The sequence below is a fragment of the Lentinus tigrinus genome (assembly GCF_003813185.1).
Source record: "Lentinus tigrinus ALCF2SS1-7 unplaced genomic scaffold L226scaffold_12, whole genome shotgun sequence".
In the NCBI taxonomy this organism is placed as follows: Eukaryota; Fungi; Basidiomycota; class Agaricomycetes; order Polyporales; family Polyporaceae; genus Lentinus; species Lentinus tigrinus.
The window spans coordinates 404,089-420,422 of NW_027137921.1; the positions used below are offsets into that span (position 1 = coordinate 404,089).

At 57.2% G+C, this 16,334-nt stretch overlaps 7 protein-coding genes across 7 annotated transcripts; 3 read left to right on the forward strand and 4 right to left on the reverse strand.

The window, feature by feature from the left end:
- Positions 1–33: 33 nt before the first annotated feature.
- Positions 34–3,271, forward strand: L226DRAFT_523147 (uncharacterized protein; the record flags this gene model as incomplete). Its single annotated transcript, XM_067678805.1, has 5 exons — positions 34–42; positions 94–696; positions 868–1,500; positions 1,558–1,675; positions 1,728–3,271. 5 exons carry the CDS (start codon positions 34–36, stop codon positions 3,269–3,271), a joined length of 2,907 nt encoding a protein of 968 aa, XP_067535412.1.
- Positions 3,272–3,466: 195 nt separating this feature from the next.
- On the reverse strand, positions 3,467–4,625 carry L226DRAFT_66951 (uncharacterized protein). The gene is made up of 2 exons (XM_067687136.1): positions 4,492–4,625; positions 3,467–4,398 (listed from the first exon to the last, which is right to left on the reverse strand). Exon 2 carries the CDS (start codon positions 4,392–4,394, stop codon positions 3,501–3,503), a length of 894 nt encoding a protein of 297 aa, XP_067535413.1. The 5' UTR covers positions 4,395–4,398; positions 4,492–4,625; the 3' UTR covers positions 3,467–3,500.
- Positions 4,626–5,330: 705 nt separating this feature from the next.
- L226DRAFT_66949 (kinase-like protein) lies at positions 5,331–7,857 on the reverse strand. The gene is made up of 6 exons (XM_067687135.1): positions 7,423–7,857; positions 7,131–7,353; positions 6,891–7,007; positions 6,182–6,828; positions 5,617–6,126; positions 5,331–5,567 (listed from the first exon to the last, which is right to left on the reverse strand). The coding sequence occupies exons 1-6, from the start codon at positions 7,675–7,677 to the stop codon at positions 5,487–5,489; spliced, it is 1,833 nt and encodes a 610-aa protein (XP_067535414.1). The 5' UTR covers positions 7,678–7,857; the 3' UTR covers positions 5,331–5,486.
- Positions 7,858–8,054: 197 nt separating this feature from the next.
- Positions 8,055–8,846, reverse strand: L226DRAFT_535064 (uncharacterized protein). The gene is made up of 3 exons (XM_067680819.1): positions 8,748–8,846; positions 8,522–8,545; positions 8,055–8,172 (listed from the first exon to the last, which is right to left on the reverse strand). Exons 1-3 carry the CDS (start codon positions 8,829–8,831, stop codon positions 8,125–8,127), a joined length of 156 nt encoding a protein of 51 aa, XP_067535415.1. The 5' UTR covers positions 8,832–8,846; the 3' UTR covers positions 8,055–8,124.
- Positions 8,847–9,687: 841 nt separating this feature from the next.
- L226DRAFT_560497 (60S ribosomal protein uL4) lies at positions 9,688–11,339 on the reverse strand. The gene is made up of 6 exons (XM_067683370.1): positions 11,278–11,339; positions 11,145–11,219; positions 10,942–11,084; positions 10,321–10,886; positions 10,067–10,260; positions 9,688–10,009 (listed from the first exon to the last, which is right to left on the reverse strand). The coding sequence occupies exons 1-6, from the start codon at positions 11,318–11,320 to the stop codon at positions 9,912–9,914; spliced, it is 1,119 nt and encodes a 372-aa protein (XP_067535416.1). The 5' UTR covers positions 11,321–11,339; the 3' UTR covers positions 9,688–9,911.
- A 1,014-nt stretch (positions 11,340–12,353) lies between these two features.
- L226DRAFT_613093 (uncharacterized protein) lies at positions 12,354–13,313 on the forward strand (the record flags this gene model as incomplete). Its single annotated transcript, XM_067686466.1, has 1 exon — positions 12,354–13,313. Exon 1 carries the CDS (start codon positions 12,387–12,389, stop codon positions 13,311–13,313), a length of 927 nt encoding a protein of 308 aa, XP_067535417.1. The 5' UTR covers positions 12,354–12,386.
- Positions 13,314–13,680: 367 nt separating this feature from the next.
- L226DRAFT_508409 (PLP-dependent transferase) lies at positions 13,681–15,837 on the forward strand. The gene is made up of 9 exons (XM_067678175.1): positions 13,681–13,860; positions 13,955–14,259; positions 14,322–14,380; positions 14,435–14,478; positions 14,546–14,649; positions 14,704–14,797; positions 14,850–15,037; positions 15,101–15,309; positions 15,386–15,837. The coding sequence occupies exons 1-9, from the start codon at positions 13,743–13,745 to the stop codon at positions 15,645–15,647; spliced, it is 1,383 nt and encodes a 460-aa protein (XP_067535418.1). The 5' UTR covers positions 13,681–13,742; the 3' UTR covers positions 15,648–15,837.
- Positions 15,838–16,334: the final 497 nt, after the last annotated feature.

Here is a 16,334-nt window from a genome sequence, read left to right on the forward strand (position 1 = left end):
CATTGCATACTCGTGTAACTCTATGCTCAAGACATGGCGGCGGTACGTACACTGACCTCCGCGCGTAATGACGCGACTGACGCGTTCGTACAGACGGAAACGTATGGAAGGAACCGCCAGTCGATCGCCGACCTCGAACAAGAACTATACGACATATTCCAAGACCACCCCCTCTGCTCCCACAATGAATCCAACGAACCCGTCATCCCTGGAGACGCGCTCGTAGACGTCCTGCGCACATTCTCGCGGAACCACGATGCTGTTGACTTGATGACGCGGGACGAGGAGGAGCAACTCACTAGCCTCCTCGCCAGCAACCCCGGCATCCAAGTCACTCCTCAAGTCCTCATCCAGTTCATCGCCATGCAGACCACCATGAGCCCACGTCACAGCCCTGAAGGCTCACCACCACCGTCAAGCGCTGCAGAGGCTGACTACGACGAGCGTGGGCGATCCGAGGACCGAGACTATGACGGCATGAATTCCCGCTCCTCTAGTATGGACTCTACTGCTACATACTACCGGTCCTCCTCGCGTGGCCCTCAAACGCCGCGCGATTCCGTGTTCGATAGCGGGCGAAGACAGCGCACGACACCACTGAACACCCGCGCTGCTCCTTCAAGTTGGTCACGTAGGCCACCACCATCCAGGAGGAAGAGTGACGCTGGCCATAGCCGTGCTTTGAGTGACTCTGAGGTGCGTCCTATACTCCTCCGTACAACCACTGCTATGGCCGCGACGTGCGGACTTGTCCCCTATACGAGCGGATGTCCTAGAATGGTGTCCCAGCGCGCTTGGTCCATTTCGTGTGCCAGGCTTGTGCAACTGTCCATGTATACCTGAGCCCTAACTCTGCATTGTTCTCAGTCTGTATCGTCTTCAAGCCCTAGCGCATATGCCCGCACACCTGGCAGGTCGCGCGCACCATCCAACCCCACCAGTCCGACCTTCAGCTCTCCCCCTCTCGCCAAGTCCATCAGTTCTCCCCCTTTCGGTGCAACACCCTCCCGTCCACATTCTCGTGCCCAGTCACAACCCCAAAGCTATTTCGCCTCGTTTGGCGGTTCTGCGGACAGCTACTATGGTTCATCACCCGAGCGCGATCTCGACCACCGACAGACTGGGCTCATGTCGCCGCCGCCATCAGACACATCGTTCGAGGAAGAGCAGTCCTTTCATGAACAGATCAATTCCATGCCTATGCCTCGCAAGGACGAAGACTCGGATTCGGACTCGGATATCGACGAGGCCCTCCTTGGTCTGGTCATGGACCGGTCGGCCGCCTCGTCAACCGTGTCCATGGATATGGAGCAGCGACTGGACGCTCTGCAGAGGATGAACACAGACCTCGGCAGAAAGCTCCTGGAGGCGGAACGCACCCTGCAGAACCGGCTCGCGGAACACGAGCTGGAATTGGAGGAGATGCAGAGCCGACTCGAGGAGGCGCGGAGCGAGCTCAGTGCAACAAAGCGTGAAGAGAAGGAGCTCCGGTCCAAGGAGGTACGTTCCACATGTTACGTCCTCTATCCCGACGTAGTACTGATGAATGGTATAAAGCGCCAAAACTCGACGCAAATCGCTGCTTTGGAGTCTGAAATTGCGAAACTGCAGAAGAGTCTGGACACGGCGCGTGCGTCGTACCAGAGTTTGCAGAAGCAGTACCAGGAGCAGTGCTGTACGTTCACCTTTGATAAATTGACCGACGTAGCTCTGATCTCCTTCTACAGCCGAGTCTGAGCGTTATCGGAACACATTGCGACGTCGCGACCAGGAGATCAAGGACATGCAGGAGGCAGCCAACCTCCATTCCCTCGAAGCTCAGAAGTGGCTTCGTGAGCAAGCGACGTACGAGGAGCGTATCGCGATCCTTGAGGGCGAGCTCAACATCGCGCAACAAGCTCAAGCACAGCTCGACGAGCAGAAGCAGGAGAACATGATGCTCAAGGAGACCATCGATCGGATGCGTTTCGACATGGATGAGCTCCGGAACAGCGCGAACTCACTGGACAAGGGTGGAACAGGCTCTGGCACGGCCAGCGCGCACGGAAGCGTCAGTAAGTCTCTAGGTGCGGAGCTCCTGAGCAAGATGAACGGCAAGTGGGACATGGACGACGAGGAAGTCGAAGAGGAGCAGTCCAGCGTCGAGATCGAGGTAACACCCGACGAGGAGGACACGGAGTCAGAAGACTACGTGCAGACTATCATCACGCGGACGAAGCGGGTAGGTAACCACGTTCAATGGTTTGACCAGCCTGACTACAACGTCCATGATGACGATTCACAGAAGGTCGCGAGTCGCGCGAAGCGGCTCGAGACGTTGAAGATTGACGAGCTCAAGGAGTACTCGGACACGGGCACGCAGCACGAGCCTGACGAGTTCACCTCTTCGAGCGGGACTCAGACCGATCCCTCGCCGAAGATCCTCACCGCGTCGTTCAGCGTGCAGACAGAAGAGCCTCCGGTCTCGGTCATTTCCGTCCAAACCGACCCAGAACCGGAACCGGACCCGATACCCGCCCCACCTGTTGTCATCACCGTCGAGCGCGAGATCCAGACTGACGAAGTGCAGCCGGAAGCCTCGAGCTCAGGACAAACGACGGAGGACGACGACGACGCGCTCGCGTCCTCCTCGTCGACCCTGCTGCCCCCCACGCCCAAGGCCGCGCACGAGCACCTTCATCCACACGGGCATGATCTCCCACCAGCATACGACAAGGTCACGGGTGAGGACCTCGCTCTACGCGTTGCGAACGAGACCATCAAGACGTGGCACCCTGGCCTTACGCTGCCCATCGCGCCGCTCGTCGGTGGCATCTCCGAAGAAGCCGTCGAGGACTGGAAGACGCTCAAGGAGGAGCTAGGCGTCGAATGCGCGGCGATCGACAAACTCGTCGAGGAGTCGACGCGCGCAGGCCCCGCCGTGCCACGCTCGCCGCGCGACGGCAGCAAGCGCAGGAAGAGCGGTCGCTTCTACAACATCTACAACACGTACGTCTACGGCGACCCCGACGGCGGCTCGCTCGTTAACGGCCAGCTGCTCATCTGCGTCGGGGCTTCGGCACTCGTCGCGTTCCTGATGGGCCAGGCCATGGCGCCGCAGTATGCGGTGCCTGGTGGGGCGACGTACTACGACCGCGCGGCGTGGTCGAGCTTCAACTCCATGCAGGCGGCGGGAGAGGGCTTCTCTGGGGACGGCACTGCGGCTGTCTGGAGCTTCCTGGGCAGGCTAGGCGGCGGCGCTGCGCGCACCCTGCGTGGCTGGCCGACATAGTCTTCCCTGCCGACCTGCTTCCTGTCTCTCGCTTCTCGCCCGTTCACTCTTTTATCCATCCCCTCTCGTCCATGTGCCAACCCACACCGCTCCCGCCCATGTTACCAACCCACCCCACACACTCATGATGCTCACCCACCCCCACTCTCGCATGCCGCATGACCACACTCCACCGTGTCTATATGTGCATATGTGCATTGCCGCATATTTATCCATAGAGCGATCCATGCTAATCCTCTGCCCATTCCTTGCACGTACTACGCTCCTTACAGCCTAGTTTCCTGCTTCCTATGTCATCTCTCAATCCTCGATCCTCCTCACCTCTTCCTCCTGAGGCCATCCTTCCATTCGAGTTGGTCGCATAGCTACCTACCTGGATAGCCCGCATACCCCAGCCGAACATGCTTCTCGGATCCAACTGACTGAACTCTTTCCCCTTCCCTTCCCTGTGTCTCTCTGTCTTCCTGCTCCATTCGTCTCTCTTGATGTTGTGACATGACGTGATGACCTGTGGACGCGACCACGCGTCCACAAACTGTAGAGTACATGGCATGTATAACAGACAACGGATATACGAGCACCTGCGCCGCAGAGCGCAGGCTAATTCTATTCCTATCAACATGTATACGTACGTACGGATGCCACCAGTACTAGCCGTAGCAGTAGACGGTGACGAACAAAAGGGAACGGCAGGCGGGCAGCCCTGCACAAATGAAGTGAAATGCGACAATGCCCAGTGAGTAGGTAATGGGGAATCGGCCAGGAAGCATGCATGCATAGATGTAGGATGAATCGCGGCATAGGGGAGAAGAGTGCGTGTCGGGGCGCAAAACAGGCCAAAGGGACACCAATGTGGAAAGAAGATGAAGAATGAACCGGTCGGAAAGTTGAAGGGGAAGTGAAGACCATAGAGAATCACTTGGGAACGGTGGTAATGATACAAGAGAGAGGTGGATGAATCATGGTCTAGCGATAGGATAGAGAGAGATATGCGATGGATAGCTGAGGCAATGGCGATGGAGCAATGCGAGCGGATGAAATGAGAAAAGTGTTGAAAGGTGAGAGAAGGGGTGAACAGGACCGGAGTGTGAGTGTGTGTGGTCATGGATGGGATGGGGATCATGGAGCTGTCCGAGGATCTCTATGAGCGAGCAGAAAATCAAGTCCGGTATCGACACGTCTTCCCTAGGGGGGCGACCGTGCCGACGTGAAACACCTACAGAGAATACTAAATGATAGTTGGAGGGGGGCATGTCAAGGACACATCATCGTCATGTACATATCATCGGCCGCTCCCTGGGACGATGCGTGCTGAGAGATCGCCGAGGGGGCGACATCTCCGCCGCGCTCTGAGACGGCCTCCGCGTGCGCACTTCGAGGTGGACCTCGTCCTCATCCTCGCTCTCGTCGTCCTCGTCCTGATACCTCTGCGACGTGCTCGGCTGCAGGTCAAACGTCGACGAGCCGCCATCCCCGCTGCTTGCATCGAGGTCTACGTCCTCGTTGAGGATGATGTTGGCCCCGCCTGGGCGGCGGCCTCGAGGGCGGAAGCTCGAGTTCGAGTCGTCGTCCGCGGAGTCGTACGACACTTCTTCATCTTCGCTCTCGCTCCCGTCGATCGTCTCCTCTGGGTTGTAGGACACCCGCGCGAGCGGGCTCGTGGTTCGCAACCGCGCAGCGGTAGGTGTATGTCGAGGATGTGCGCAAGGATCCTGGTGTGAGATTTCCGGAGCTTCGGCGGCAGCGGCTTCTGTCCGGGACCGGAGGGCATGCGCGGCGGAGACGGGGGGACCGATGGACTGCACAGACGAGACCGTGCTGAGCAGCGCGCTGTTCGGTTGAGATGGGACGGGACTCTGGGCGATACCGCCCGCACCCCACATGAGCGTCTCCTCGTCCACATCGTCTCCACGCTCGGCCGAGTATAGTGACGTTAGATCCTCAGACGGTCGCACCTGAGCGAACTCTGGTGCCGTCCAGGACGCGGCGCGCATGGCCTTCGTGAACTTCCCGCTCATACTGATGCTGCTCTGGCGCGACGTGACATGGCCGCTGCTGAGCGCATCCACGCTATCCCGCGAGGCCGGGGCGGTAGCAGCGACCTGGTGCGGCCGAAGGTTCGCGAGAGACGTGTTCGCCTCGTACATGGGCGAATTGGAGGATGACGCGTAGGAAGCCTGGCGGTGCCCGCCGCTAAGGATCGAGACCCAGCGCATCACCCGGGAACGAGGACGCTCGCCGTCTGGGGAGTAGCTGGGAGGATACTCGCTGACAGGAGTCGTGACCTGACTTGAACCTACGGGGGAGGGTAAGGGCGAGGTGACTCGGCTTTGCTGGCTCGGCACCTGTAGACCGGTCTCCGTGCCCTTGGACTTCGATGGGCCGGGTGCGGATCCGTTGTTCCACATCGCCCAGGGCTCGAACGGCTTCCCGGACTTCGTGCCGATGTCGTTCGTGGACTTGTTTCGCAACAAATCCTGGCGAGACGGGCGGCGACTCTTGGCCTTCTCGCGAATGGACCCGTGATGATGATGGTGGGGGCGGCCGTGCGATGGGTTCCCAGTAGTTGTCTGATGACGGGCAAGATGCACGACATGCGGCTCGGAGTGAACACCGACGTTGTCCTTCTCGTCATCCTGTTGCCGGGGTGGACGGCGGAAGGAACGCTGCGGCTTCACGTTCCGCAGCGTTGAGAGAATTCGGTTGCCTATGCGGGGAAGCCAACGGAAGCGCACGGACGACATGGCCGAGTTGGTCTCGGCATGCGTAGGCTCGAGTTGGAGATACCTGGTGAGAGCCGTCTCATGTAGCCAGTCCTCTGGACTGTGGAGGTCACGGGTAATCCAGGGATGTCGCTGCGAATGGTGGGCGTAAGTTGCGTGGGGATGCGACGTAGAGTAAGACGCTCACCTTGACTTGGTCGAGGGTTATTCTCTTCTCACAGTTCTTTTCGAGCAACCTACTAAGCAGGTCGACCACCTGCGCACCCTCCGTGTTGGGCAGTAACCGATAGTCCGCCGGTCGTCTCCCTACACCCTTCTGATACCGACCACCTGTCGGAAGCTGGTCCAGTCCCATCGCCTCAGGCACCTCCCAATCCTGCGTCCGTATAACCCGGTAGATCTCGTACTCGGACTTGGCATTGAAAGGGAGGATACCGAATAGGAGCCCATACAGAGTTACACCAAACGCCCAGATGTCAATGGCCTTCGTGACCTGAGGCCGCTGGCGCGGGGCTTGTGTCTGCGTCTGTAATTGGAGCGTAGAGGACGAGTGCGGCGAGGTTTGGCTGACAACGATGTCGTCATCTGAGGCGTCGTAGACAATCTCGGGAGCGAGGAACATCGGCGTGCCAGCTGTCTTGGACAAGTCGCTCTCGTCCATGAGTATTGGGTCGGTGTCATCATCCTTGATGTTTCCCTTGCCAGCAGCGGCGAGCCGCTGGGCGTAGGAAAAGGTGCTGACGCCGAAGTCGCTGATTTTGACTGTGCGGCGGTCCGCAGTCCAGAGGAGATTAGCAGGCTTGATGTCGCGGTGGATGATCCCTTGATAGTGGACTTGACAGGCGCACTGGATCAACTGACTGTGCTATGCGTCGCGACGAGGAGAGTGAACGTACGATATTCAAGGCCCAGGATGACGTCCCGACATATTCGCCGTGTCTGGTCTACGCGGAGTAGAGGGTTGTCTGACTTGGTGCGCCATTTAATCTCGCCTCCACCGAGGTATTCCATGACTATATGCGCGCGGTCAGTACCACGTTGCACAGAGATAGCGAAGAGAAGCACGCATGAGTGGTTTCGTTACAGACCCTCTGCAGAGGAGATGCAAGTTGAAGTGATGTTGATGAGGTACTCACCCATGTATATCTTGTCTGTCAAGGGGTCGTCTATGACCTCCAGCAGGCGCACGACGTGGGGATGATTGAGCTTCTTCATAATCGCAATCTCCTTGCGAATCTTGTGCTCTGTGCTTCCTAGCTGGTCCACAAGGGGTGTGTGAGGTGTACGGGGCAAGTCAGGGTTCCTCCTGAGCTTCTTGAGACGGTCTGTCTTGTTCTTGCGCCGCACGACTTTGACAGCCTGCGTGTGTCGCACGCATAGCGAGCTAAGCGAACTGTGACGAGAAGGAAGATGAGCGAGGGTACTGACCACTTGCATGTAGTTCCTGATTGAGTCCTCCGCAAGATAGACCTCGCCATGCTGCCCCTTGCCAACCCTGAGCTTGAACTCGTACTGGTTTATGATTCTGATAGTGTCGTGTTTTACGGATTCGCTGCGTGATCTATGGAAGACCTCTTTGGTGATGACGACGCCGTCGTGGGGGTCGTGCTGGAGGAGGGAGTGCATGCTGCTTCGGTTCCTGGCGGGCCGGTCGCGGGAGGAGGATGCGACGGCGTTGGCCATGTCTAGTATGTACAGCGGGCAGCAGCCAGCGCGGGGGGATAGTCGGGGGACGAGGGAGGGAGAGGAAGGAGGAGAGGTCGAGGGAGGGCGAGAGACTTGGACGGATTCGAGACGAGGAATTCTGGTGAGTACTCCACAAAGGGATCTCACCCGGCCAGCTACCGCGCCATCCGAACAGGCGCCCAATCACGCCCACGCCCATCCTGTGCCACCCCCGATTCCATGTTCGCTGCCATCTGCCATCTCCTCCCTAAACCTTTTCTTACATATTCCACCCCGCGCTCTCCCCGCCGAGCTTGTCTCCATGCTGCTCTCTCGTCGTTCGCAGTCAGACGGCGCACATTGCGCCAGAAATACATTCAACGTTTGTACATCAGTATCACCGAGGTTTCTCAGCCACCATTCGAACCCCATCGCCATCGCGGTCGCCACCTGCGTCCTTCGCCTTCACCGCGGGCATGTGCACTTGTCCTCTTCCTTGACAGGCTTCATCACCTACCCGAGTGCAGAACATCAGCAAAACAGCCCGTGAGTACGTCAACACCACCATGGCCACGCCTCAACCCCGCCGCCGTCCGCCGCCGCATCGTCCAGGCTACCCGAACCTTGTCTGCGGCCAAGCCAGGCTTCGAAGATCCCCATATGCCCCATATGCACCGCAGAACCGTCTTCTCTTTCAAATGCCCCGTCGCCCATCCCACCAGCAGCCTGGGATCGCCCCACGGTCGTCATAGCCTAGATCCCCCATCCTGATTCCTGATTCCTGGCGAACTGCGCAGTGCGTACAGTGACCCGGGGGCGCGGGCCACCATCAAGAACCAGTCAGAGGAGATGAGATACTCACTGCTTCGACGTGCTGGCCACATCCCTAAAAGACGTAATCGTCAGCTCTCCTGCACACGACTCGACCGTGCCCCCTTGGGAACGCTGGGAAAACGAATGCGCGAACCGTCGGTTCGTGTGATGGCCCATGCCTCCCGCGAACCGCATCGCGGTGGCCCCAAGGACCGACCATTCGATATAGAATATTTACATATTGAGGGGGGAGGCACCGCGAACGTATTACGCACCTTCCACGTCGTCTTGCCGCAGTTGTCGCACTTGACAAGGTAGCACGCGTTCGCGGGTGCGCCGGCGAGTTCAACGTAAGCCATGTTGAGATGATGCGCGGGGGTCGGTGCAAGTAGTTCAGGAGCAAAAGTGCGTATAAGTGCTAGTGCGTGACCGCGGAGTGCAAAGGTGATCGGGCGTCGAGGTTAGTGACCGCCGCATGATCCAGGGCGCAAGTCTGTACGCACCTGATTCCAGACACGTTCGCAAAGGTCTCGTCGCAAGCTCGAGGCAGAGTCGTTGTGGAGCGTGCAATGTTCAGGGGGCCTCCTTATATACGCCCCACCACCCCCCGGAACTTCCCCTGGGAGATAGGATTCATTCGGAATTCGCGCAGAGCACGGGATTCCAAGCTGACAGAACGACCTGCCTAAATACTCTCCACCGGGCGTAGATCAGGCGATTACACATCTTCGCTCGATGCACGAGACGTCCAAGACGGACGAACCTCCTGGAATAGGACGTGGAATAAGCCATCACGTGCACAGAGTCGCGATGCAATCCTAGCACTTAGTCAAGCTGCGCCCTACGCACGAAAATATCGACAGTCGAGACACCGGTGACCGCAAAGCAACTTTGAGTTGAGAGTAGTACGTATAGTAATCGAATGCCCGTGACGAACATCGCTCTCGGAACGTCTCCCGAGAGAACTCAGCCTGATAGCGACGCTCCCCAGTTGTCGGCCCACTGTTCCGGATTGGAACGCATTGGCAGCCGTTGGGATTGGCTGGGACGCGACAGATCTATGTTCACAACCTTCCCTGCCTTCCGTGAGACGACCCGGCAGACAACGAAGATCCTTGGCAAGGGAGGCATCGAGTCTCGACGACACCATCCGTACGCCGCGGATTCACACAGGTGCTGGCACCTAATGAGCTAACCCAATACCTACCAAAAGCAAACCAGGCAATTTAACTCAGATTTGAAAGATAGAACACATCATCGCATCGTCCTCGCATCTTCACGGTTCATGTCAATCAGGGGGTGAAAAGCGTAATAGGCGGTAATGGCCAAGCGTCTTTTCCAGCATGGGCGACATACAACATGGTGAATCTCAGTAAGCGTGACCATAAGCATCAACATCAAATCACATAGCCACTCGTACAACCCCGCAGAACGTACGCTCAGGGAGCGAAGAGGGTCTTAAGGAAGGTCTCGCCGGCAGCCTTGGGGTTCTTGGCCTTCTTCTTGTCCTTCTGAGCCTTGACGCGCTCCTGCTTGACTGTAATCACAGTAACATGAGTATAGCGATCAACATGGTGTGGTCGAAGGTACGCACGGAGCTCCTGCCTGCGAACGGTCTTCGCGTAGGGGTTCAGGCGGAAGAGAACGCCCTTGTTGCGGAGGGGGTTCTTGTGCTGCGTCCAGGGGCGCTTTTGGATCTTGGAGTTGGCGGGGCGAACGACGGACTGGATCTCATCGGAGTTGATGAGGCGGGTGATGTCCGGGTTGGTAATCTTTGCCGTCGGGAGGCTAGAGATACGAACGTCAGCGTCATTGATGTAACATGCAGAGAACCGCAGCTTCACTCACATGTAATCCTTCTTGAAGGTGGACGCCTTGTCGAAGGTGCCGAAGACCTCATCCAGGAGGCCGAACGCACCCTCGGTCCAGATTACGAAACGGCCGAGATGACCACCAGGAGCGAGCTGGAGGAGGTTGAGGCGGCGGACGTTGACGAGCTCAACACCGGGAAGGTTGCGGAACGCCTTGACGATACCCTTGTCCTCATTGTAGACGACAAGCGGGCCGCGGCGCTGACGGTGACGGCGGTTCCGGAGCTTGCCCTTACCCGCACGGAGCTTGCGGGAGTTGGACACCTTAACAACGTCCGAGTATGCCTTGAGGCCCTTGAGGAGAGCGACGGCCTCCTTGGTCTTCGTGAAGGCCTCAGTCGCGCTGGAGACGACGAGGGGGACCTCCTCGATCTGCTCGATGCGGTGACCGCGAGCGAGGACGAGGGAGGGGAGGGCGGACGCAGCAAGAGCAGAGACAACAGCGAAACGGCGCTGGTTCTGGTTGACCTTGACGTGCCACTTGCGCCAGGTCTTGGTGGGGGCGAACATGCGACCGCCACGGCACATGTTACCGAAAGCAGCCTACAAGACCGACGACTAAGGATGGTAATCCGATGCGAGTGAATGTGATGCACACCTGGCCAGAGCGGTGGGTACCTCCACCACCGACACGGGGAATACGAGCAACGGCACGACCAGTACCCCAGGACTCAGCCGAGGTCTGGTGGCCGGCCTTCTCGCTCACAGCGTACGCCTGCCTCTTGTTCTTCGCAAGGCTCTCTGAGCGAGTCGAGCAGTGTGTTCAGTGAGGTAACAAGTATGAATGCATCTATTACGCACTGTGAACCTGCTGAACAACATCAAGACGGATGGGGGCGGTGAGAACCGCGGGGAGGGGGAGCGAGGTCGAAGCCTCTGCACGAGCCGGTCAGCTCATTGCTCTCTCCATGTGTCCTGGACGTAATGTACATACCTCCCGACGTGGAGCGGACGTTCACGGTAGGGCGAGAGGCCATTCTTGAGGATAGTCTTGACGGTCTTGATGTTGCCGGCGACGCGGATGAGCTTGTGGATATGAGAAAATAGAGTTTGCCAGTTCTGCAGCCTCCCGACAAACACCAACAAATAACTTCACGTGCCACCTACTGAAGCGCTACGGGCGCTCGGTGTGCCTATGCAATTTCGCGTTTACTCAGCGTTTACTCCGTGTTTACTCCTATCATACTTCAAAGCTTCGACAAGTACAACTTTACAAGTGAAATAGTCACATGACCATTGATTAACGCTGCGTATGTCGCCCTAATGGTTAACACGGACCTAGAAGTCGTGCTGCAAAGTATGGTGAGTATAAAGGAGGAATCCCGCTGCCATGCCCTGAGGTTCGAGTCCTTGTCGCTCGCCGGTAGCTCTTCAAGTCCTCGATATCTCTGAACCTATGACTGATATCTCTACGACCAGGACAAAATCCCGTTATCCTGGGCTGGTGCTGTGGCGCCCCCTACGCTCGAGCGGCGCTCCATTTTCGCGGAACTACCGCGGTGCCGCTGGCTATAGCTCCGTCCTGAAACTCATTCTTCTATCCTATGACTGAGGCTCGTCCGGCTCATGAAGATAGCACCTTCGCCACATGCGCAGAGATATATGCATCTGGCGAGTTTCACTACCCGCGCCTCTATCTACTCTTCGCCGAATGAATCTTCCTGCACATCATGATATGTAGGCTGACATCATCTCCGAAAGGCGGAAGGTAGGCGACTGTTGTGGTGAATCATCATCCTCTTCACCAGTCCTCATCTTATGTTGTCCATCTAGACTTCGCCACCCTCGATGTACAGTTGTTGTGGCTCAGCACCTCGCCACATACTGCCGGCGTTACTAGTACTCCTAGTGTGGACTTCGTGTCTGACACCACCATTCTGGTCTATCATTCTGCGTGCTAGGGATCTCTTCGACCCTCATCTACATGATGGCCCACTCACCTCTGCATTCCTCTTGCTATTGAAGAAGACCTCGATGGCTGCTGCTCTTTCCCTCGTTCCATATCCGTCCCCGCTTCTCGCGACTGGTACCTGACGATGTCCCATGTCCCTTCACGCTAGGCCACACCACGTTTCTGTGCACGGAACGAAATATCATGCCCAATATACTATCACGTACTACCGTCTGCGGCCGGTTACCCACGACGCTCTGAAGCAGCAACCGCCCTCTCTTCCTCCTGACCCGTACACTCGCATACACGTCCCTCCACAATCGGGCAAAACGCCTCCAGAGCAGCCTCACGCCAGACCACCACCACGTCGCCATAGCGATGTACACGAAGAACGCCTCAAGGCAAAGCATCGACGTGTCCGCTGGGCTGACGAGGACACAATCATCAACCCCAAGACTCCCCCTCCTCCCGAAACATCCCCCGCAGCCTCAACACCTCAGCCGAAGCCCTCCGTGCTTGTAAAGTCTCGAAGATCGTCCGCTTCTGCCCCACCCGCCACACCTCATAAGACCGCTCGTACGCTTCCCGTGTTACACGACCTGCTCGTATCATTCCCACCAGGCCTGTGGGACATGCGCCGACGCGCGAGTCCGACCTTCTACCCCTCCTGCGAGCCACGCTACTGGGAACCTGTCTTTCCCTCCTCGCTCAGCACCAAGTCCATGCGTCTCGTCTTCACGCCCTGCCCACGCACCGAACTCTCCTGGTTCGCCACCGTCGCTCCTTCAGGCACGCACCTCGTCATCGAGGATGTCCTGCGGGCGATCAGTACCGAGCTCTTCCAGCGCAGCGCGTGCAGCGAGCTATACACCGACCACCCCTGTTACGCAAAAGCGAACGCGGCCCGCCAGCTGCGAACGCGCAGCGGGTGGTCGGACAGGGCGTATTACGAGGACGGGATACGGAATGTGGATCTTTATCACGTGGAGAGGGGGTTCGCGTTGTGGTTTCGGGGATTGACTCCGGAGAGGCTGAGGAGCGGGGAGGTTGTGTACCGGGTGCGGTTTAGCTATGCGTGACCGCGCAAGGAGGAGACGCGGATACGGCGCCAAGAACATTTCGAATTCACGTACGTGAATTTCATTATCGATTATGCCCACCCAGATCTACTCGCAATTCTGAACCTAGAGAACTTACAGTACTTGTAGCACCTCGTGCGGAATCCATCTCGAGTTCGTGTACGATGAAACTCAATATCATGATAATTTCCGAGATCTACCCACAATGAGCCTAGGGAATGTACTTGAATTGTACGTCTAGCAAACCGTAATATCAGCGACAGAAACACAGCGCCGAACGTAGCTGAGTCACCTCACCTATTACTCATGTCTACCTCACGGCAGAGCATTTAAACGGCCCCGGAAACAGTACGGTGAGAGCCTCCTTCTCGTTCCCAGTTTCGTCCCAACTCAAACCTTCTCCTGTACATTCACACAGGTAGCCGAACCATGGCAGACAACAGCAAGGCCACCCATGGGGACGAGTCGCTATCATCCCGAGTGCTTCCGAAGTCATTTTACGACTATTTCATCTCTGACCTGACCAAGCGCCGTATTGAGGACCCGAGTCAGTACAGCGGCGTTCACTGATGCAGGGACATAGGGCTCACATAGAACTCACATATCGCTGCCCTCACGAACTCCCACATATTTCCCGACAGTCCGTGCCCTTCTACCCTTGGAAGACCGCCCAGGCGTTATCTCCCTCCTCGCTGGAAAGCCAAACGCAGACACATTTCCGATCACATCTCTCAACTTTACGCTTCGTGACCCGGTTACAAACGAGGAGGTGCCCGTTTCATTGAGCGAGGACGAACTCGCACGCAGCCTGCAGTACAGTGGCAGCAAGGGTGTACCGGACCTCCTCGATTGGCTCATCGGCTTGCAGGAATTTAGCCATGGTCGGAAGCGCGGCGAGGGCTGGGACCTGACCTTCGGTACGGGATCATCTGATCTCATATACAAGGTAGCTCGGACACGCTCCTGTCATGGATGTGTGAACCCACAGATTGAACTTCGCGTTCCAAGGCTGTCAATGCGATCCTCAACCCCGGGGACGTCGCATTGATCGAGGCTCCTGTCTATGCGTGAGTGTCTCCTGACGTCTCCTGCGGAGTTGATCTTAACCACAAATTGGACAGTGGCGTCATCCCTATGTTTCATGCCATCGGGGCCGAAATGCTAGGTCTGCATACGCCCATCGTTTTCCAGTGATCTACGATTCTTCGTCTCTCTGACATCATGCAATGCAGAGGTCGGTGGGGACCAGTATGGTATTGACACCAGAGGCTTGCGCGAGACCTTGGAGAGTTGGCCAAAAGACAAGCCTAAGCCCAAGGTTCTCTATACTGTTCCGGTGAGTCTTTGCATACAAGTTTTTTTAGATGACTAAACTCATGTTTGCATCTAGTACGGCTGCAATCCCACCGGTGTGACTTCAACCCTTGAGCGTCGTCTCGAAGTCCTAGAGCTCGCGAGGAAGCACAATTTCCTCATCTTGGAAGGTACGCTTCTAGAAATTTAACCACGCCGTTCTAATTTGACACCCTACCATAGACGACCCGTACTACTATCTGTACTTCGGGAGCGCACCCCGCCCACCCTCGTATTTCCAGCTTGAGCGCGACCAGCCCGAAATAGGCCGTGTGATCCGATTCGACAGTCTCTCCAAGGTCCTCTCCTCGGGCATGCGCGTCGGCTTCGTCTCTGCCCCGCAGCCCTTCATCGACGCTATCGTTCTCCACGTGAGTAACCCCCGATTCACTCCTTGCAGGCACACTTAATCTGACCTGCACACCGGTTTACAGACAATGAACTCGAACCTCCAGCCTCCGACGTTCACGCAAGTCCTCTCGCTGCGCATGCTCAAGTTCTGGGGTTACGACAAGCTCCGGGCGCACGTCGACCGTGTCGCCGAGTTCTACCGCGTGAAGCGTGACGTCTTCCAGGGTCTCATGCAGAAGTACCTATCTGGCCTCGCGGAGTGGAACGTGCCCGAGGCGGGCATGTTCTTTTGGTGCGTCCGGGGCGCAACCCCTTCTACCGCCGTGCTACTCGGCCGATGCTGATCTTTCCTTACTCTCTTGATGCAGGTTCAAGCTTAAGCTCCCGGTGGAATGCACGAGCGGGGCTGACGCTGAGGGAGACTCGGAGGCAGTCATCCGGACGAAGGCATTAGAGAATGGGGTCCTTGCGCTCCCTGGGACCGTGTTCCACCCGAGCGGGCGCAAGACGACATACGTCCGCGCGTCGTTCAGCTTGCTTCCCGAGGATCAGGTTGAGGAGGCGCTCAGACGTCTTCGTGAGGTTATTTTGCGGACTCGAGAGGAGAGGGGAGACACGCCTGCGAACTGAAGTGCTGAAAATGCAGCGGACCGAGTACGATACAGGATATCGCTGATTCAACTCGGGACAGATGCGCATGAACGCTGACGTTGATGTATGATGTGTGATTATATCGTGGTCTCAGGGACGGGTTGAATTGCACTCTTGTACAATTTATGAATATCGTCGAGTTTTGGAACCATGTTGACATCGAACGCCCTGCCGCGCGCATTCCTTTCGTCCGAGCATGGGCGACGCCTCGAGCTTCCCGAAGTCGCGAATCAACAAACAACACGATTAGTCCAGGAGGCGTGCATACATGAGATATACCACTGATACAGATCCTGTGGGGAGGGCGAGTGACGAGTCGAGGAGGCTGAGGAGCGAGAGGGACGAAACCGGTACCGGATATAATAATCACTAAACAAACGAAAGGAAACGCAAAACACAGAACAAAACATAGGAACGTAATCAGGGACGGAAGACGGGAATACTGAGGACGGGATTCACGTACAACCCGAGCGCGCGGGGATCAACTCTTGTGTGTGCAAGAACAGAGGTATCATGAAGAGTGTGCGGCTGCAGCGCGAGACCGGGAGACAATGCCAATACTGATATGGAGGGGACGGGAGCGCAGGCGAACCAAGATGAGTGGTATGTATGCAGAGAGGGGGATAAAGAGCGACGTCAAATGATCGTGTAGATGGGTGGGGGGGT

Bases quoted from the DNA above. Each gene is read 5' to 3' on its own strand.
- L226DRAFT_66949 (XM_067687135.1), bottom strand. From the start codon at position 7,677: ATGGCCAACGCCGTCGCATCCTCCTCCCGCGACCGGCCCGCCAGGAAC. The intron at 7,354-7,422 runs GTCAGTACCCTC...CGACACACGCAG, and splicing joins TCAGGAACTACATGCAAGTG to GCTGTCAAAGTCGTGCGGCG. The intron at 5,568-5,616 runs GTGCCGAGCCAG...CCTCCCCCGTAG, and splicing joins GCACGGAGACCGGTCTACAG to GTTCAAGTCAGGTCACGACT.
- L226DRAFT_535064 (XM_067680819.1), bottom strand. From the start codon at position 8,831: ATGGCTTACGTTGAACTCGCCGGCGCACCCGCGAACGCGTGCTACCTT. The intron at 8,546-8,747 runs GTGCGTAATACG...TACGTCTTTTAG, and splicing joins GCGGCAAGACGACGTGGAAG to GGATGTGGCCAGCACGTCGA. The intron at 8,173-8,521 runs GTGAGTATCTCA...GCACTCGGGTAG, and splicing joins GTGGCCAGCACGTCGAAGCA to GTGATGAAGCCTGTCAAGGA.
- L226DRAFT_66951 (XM_067687136.1), bottom strand. From the start codon at position 4,394: ATGATCCCCATCCCATCCATGACCACACACACTCACACTCCGGTCCTG.
- L226DRAFT_560497 (XM_067683370.1), bottom strand. From the start codon at position 11,320: ATGGCCTCTCGCCCTACCGTGAACGTCCGCTCCACGTCGGGAG. The intron at 11,085-11,144 runs GTGCGTAATAGA...CGACTCGCTCAG, and splicing joins TGTTGTTCAGCAGGTTCACA to AGAGCCTTGCGAAGAACAAG. The intron at 10,010-10,066 runs GTGCGTACCTTC...CTGTGATTACAG, and splicing joins CGTTCGCAGGCAGGAGCTCC to TCAAGCAGGAGCGCGTCAAG.
- L226DRAFT_508409 (XM_067678175.1), top strand. From the start codon at position 13,743: ATGGCAGACAACAGCAAGGCCACCCATGGGGACGAGTCGCTATCATCC. The intron at 14,381-14,434 runs GTGAGTGTCTCC...CAAATTGGACAG, and splicing joins ATCGAGGCTCCTGTCTATGC to TGGCGTCATCCCTATGTTTC. The intron at 15,310-15,385 runs GTGCGTCCGGGG...CTCTTGATGCAG, and splicing joins GAGGCGGGCATGTTCTTTTG to GTTCAAGCTTAAGCTCCCGG.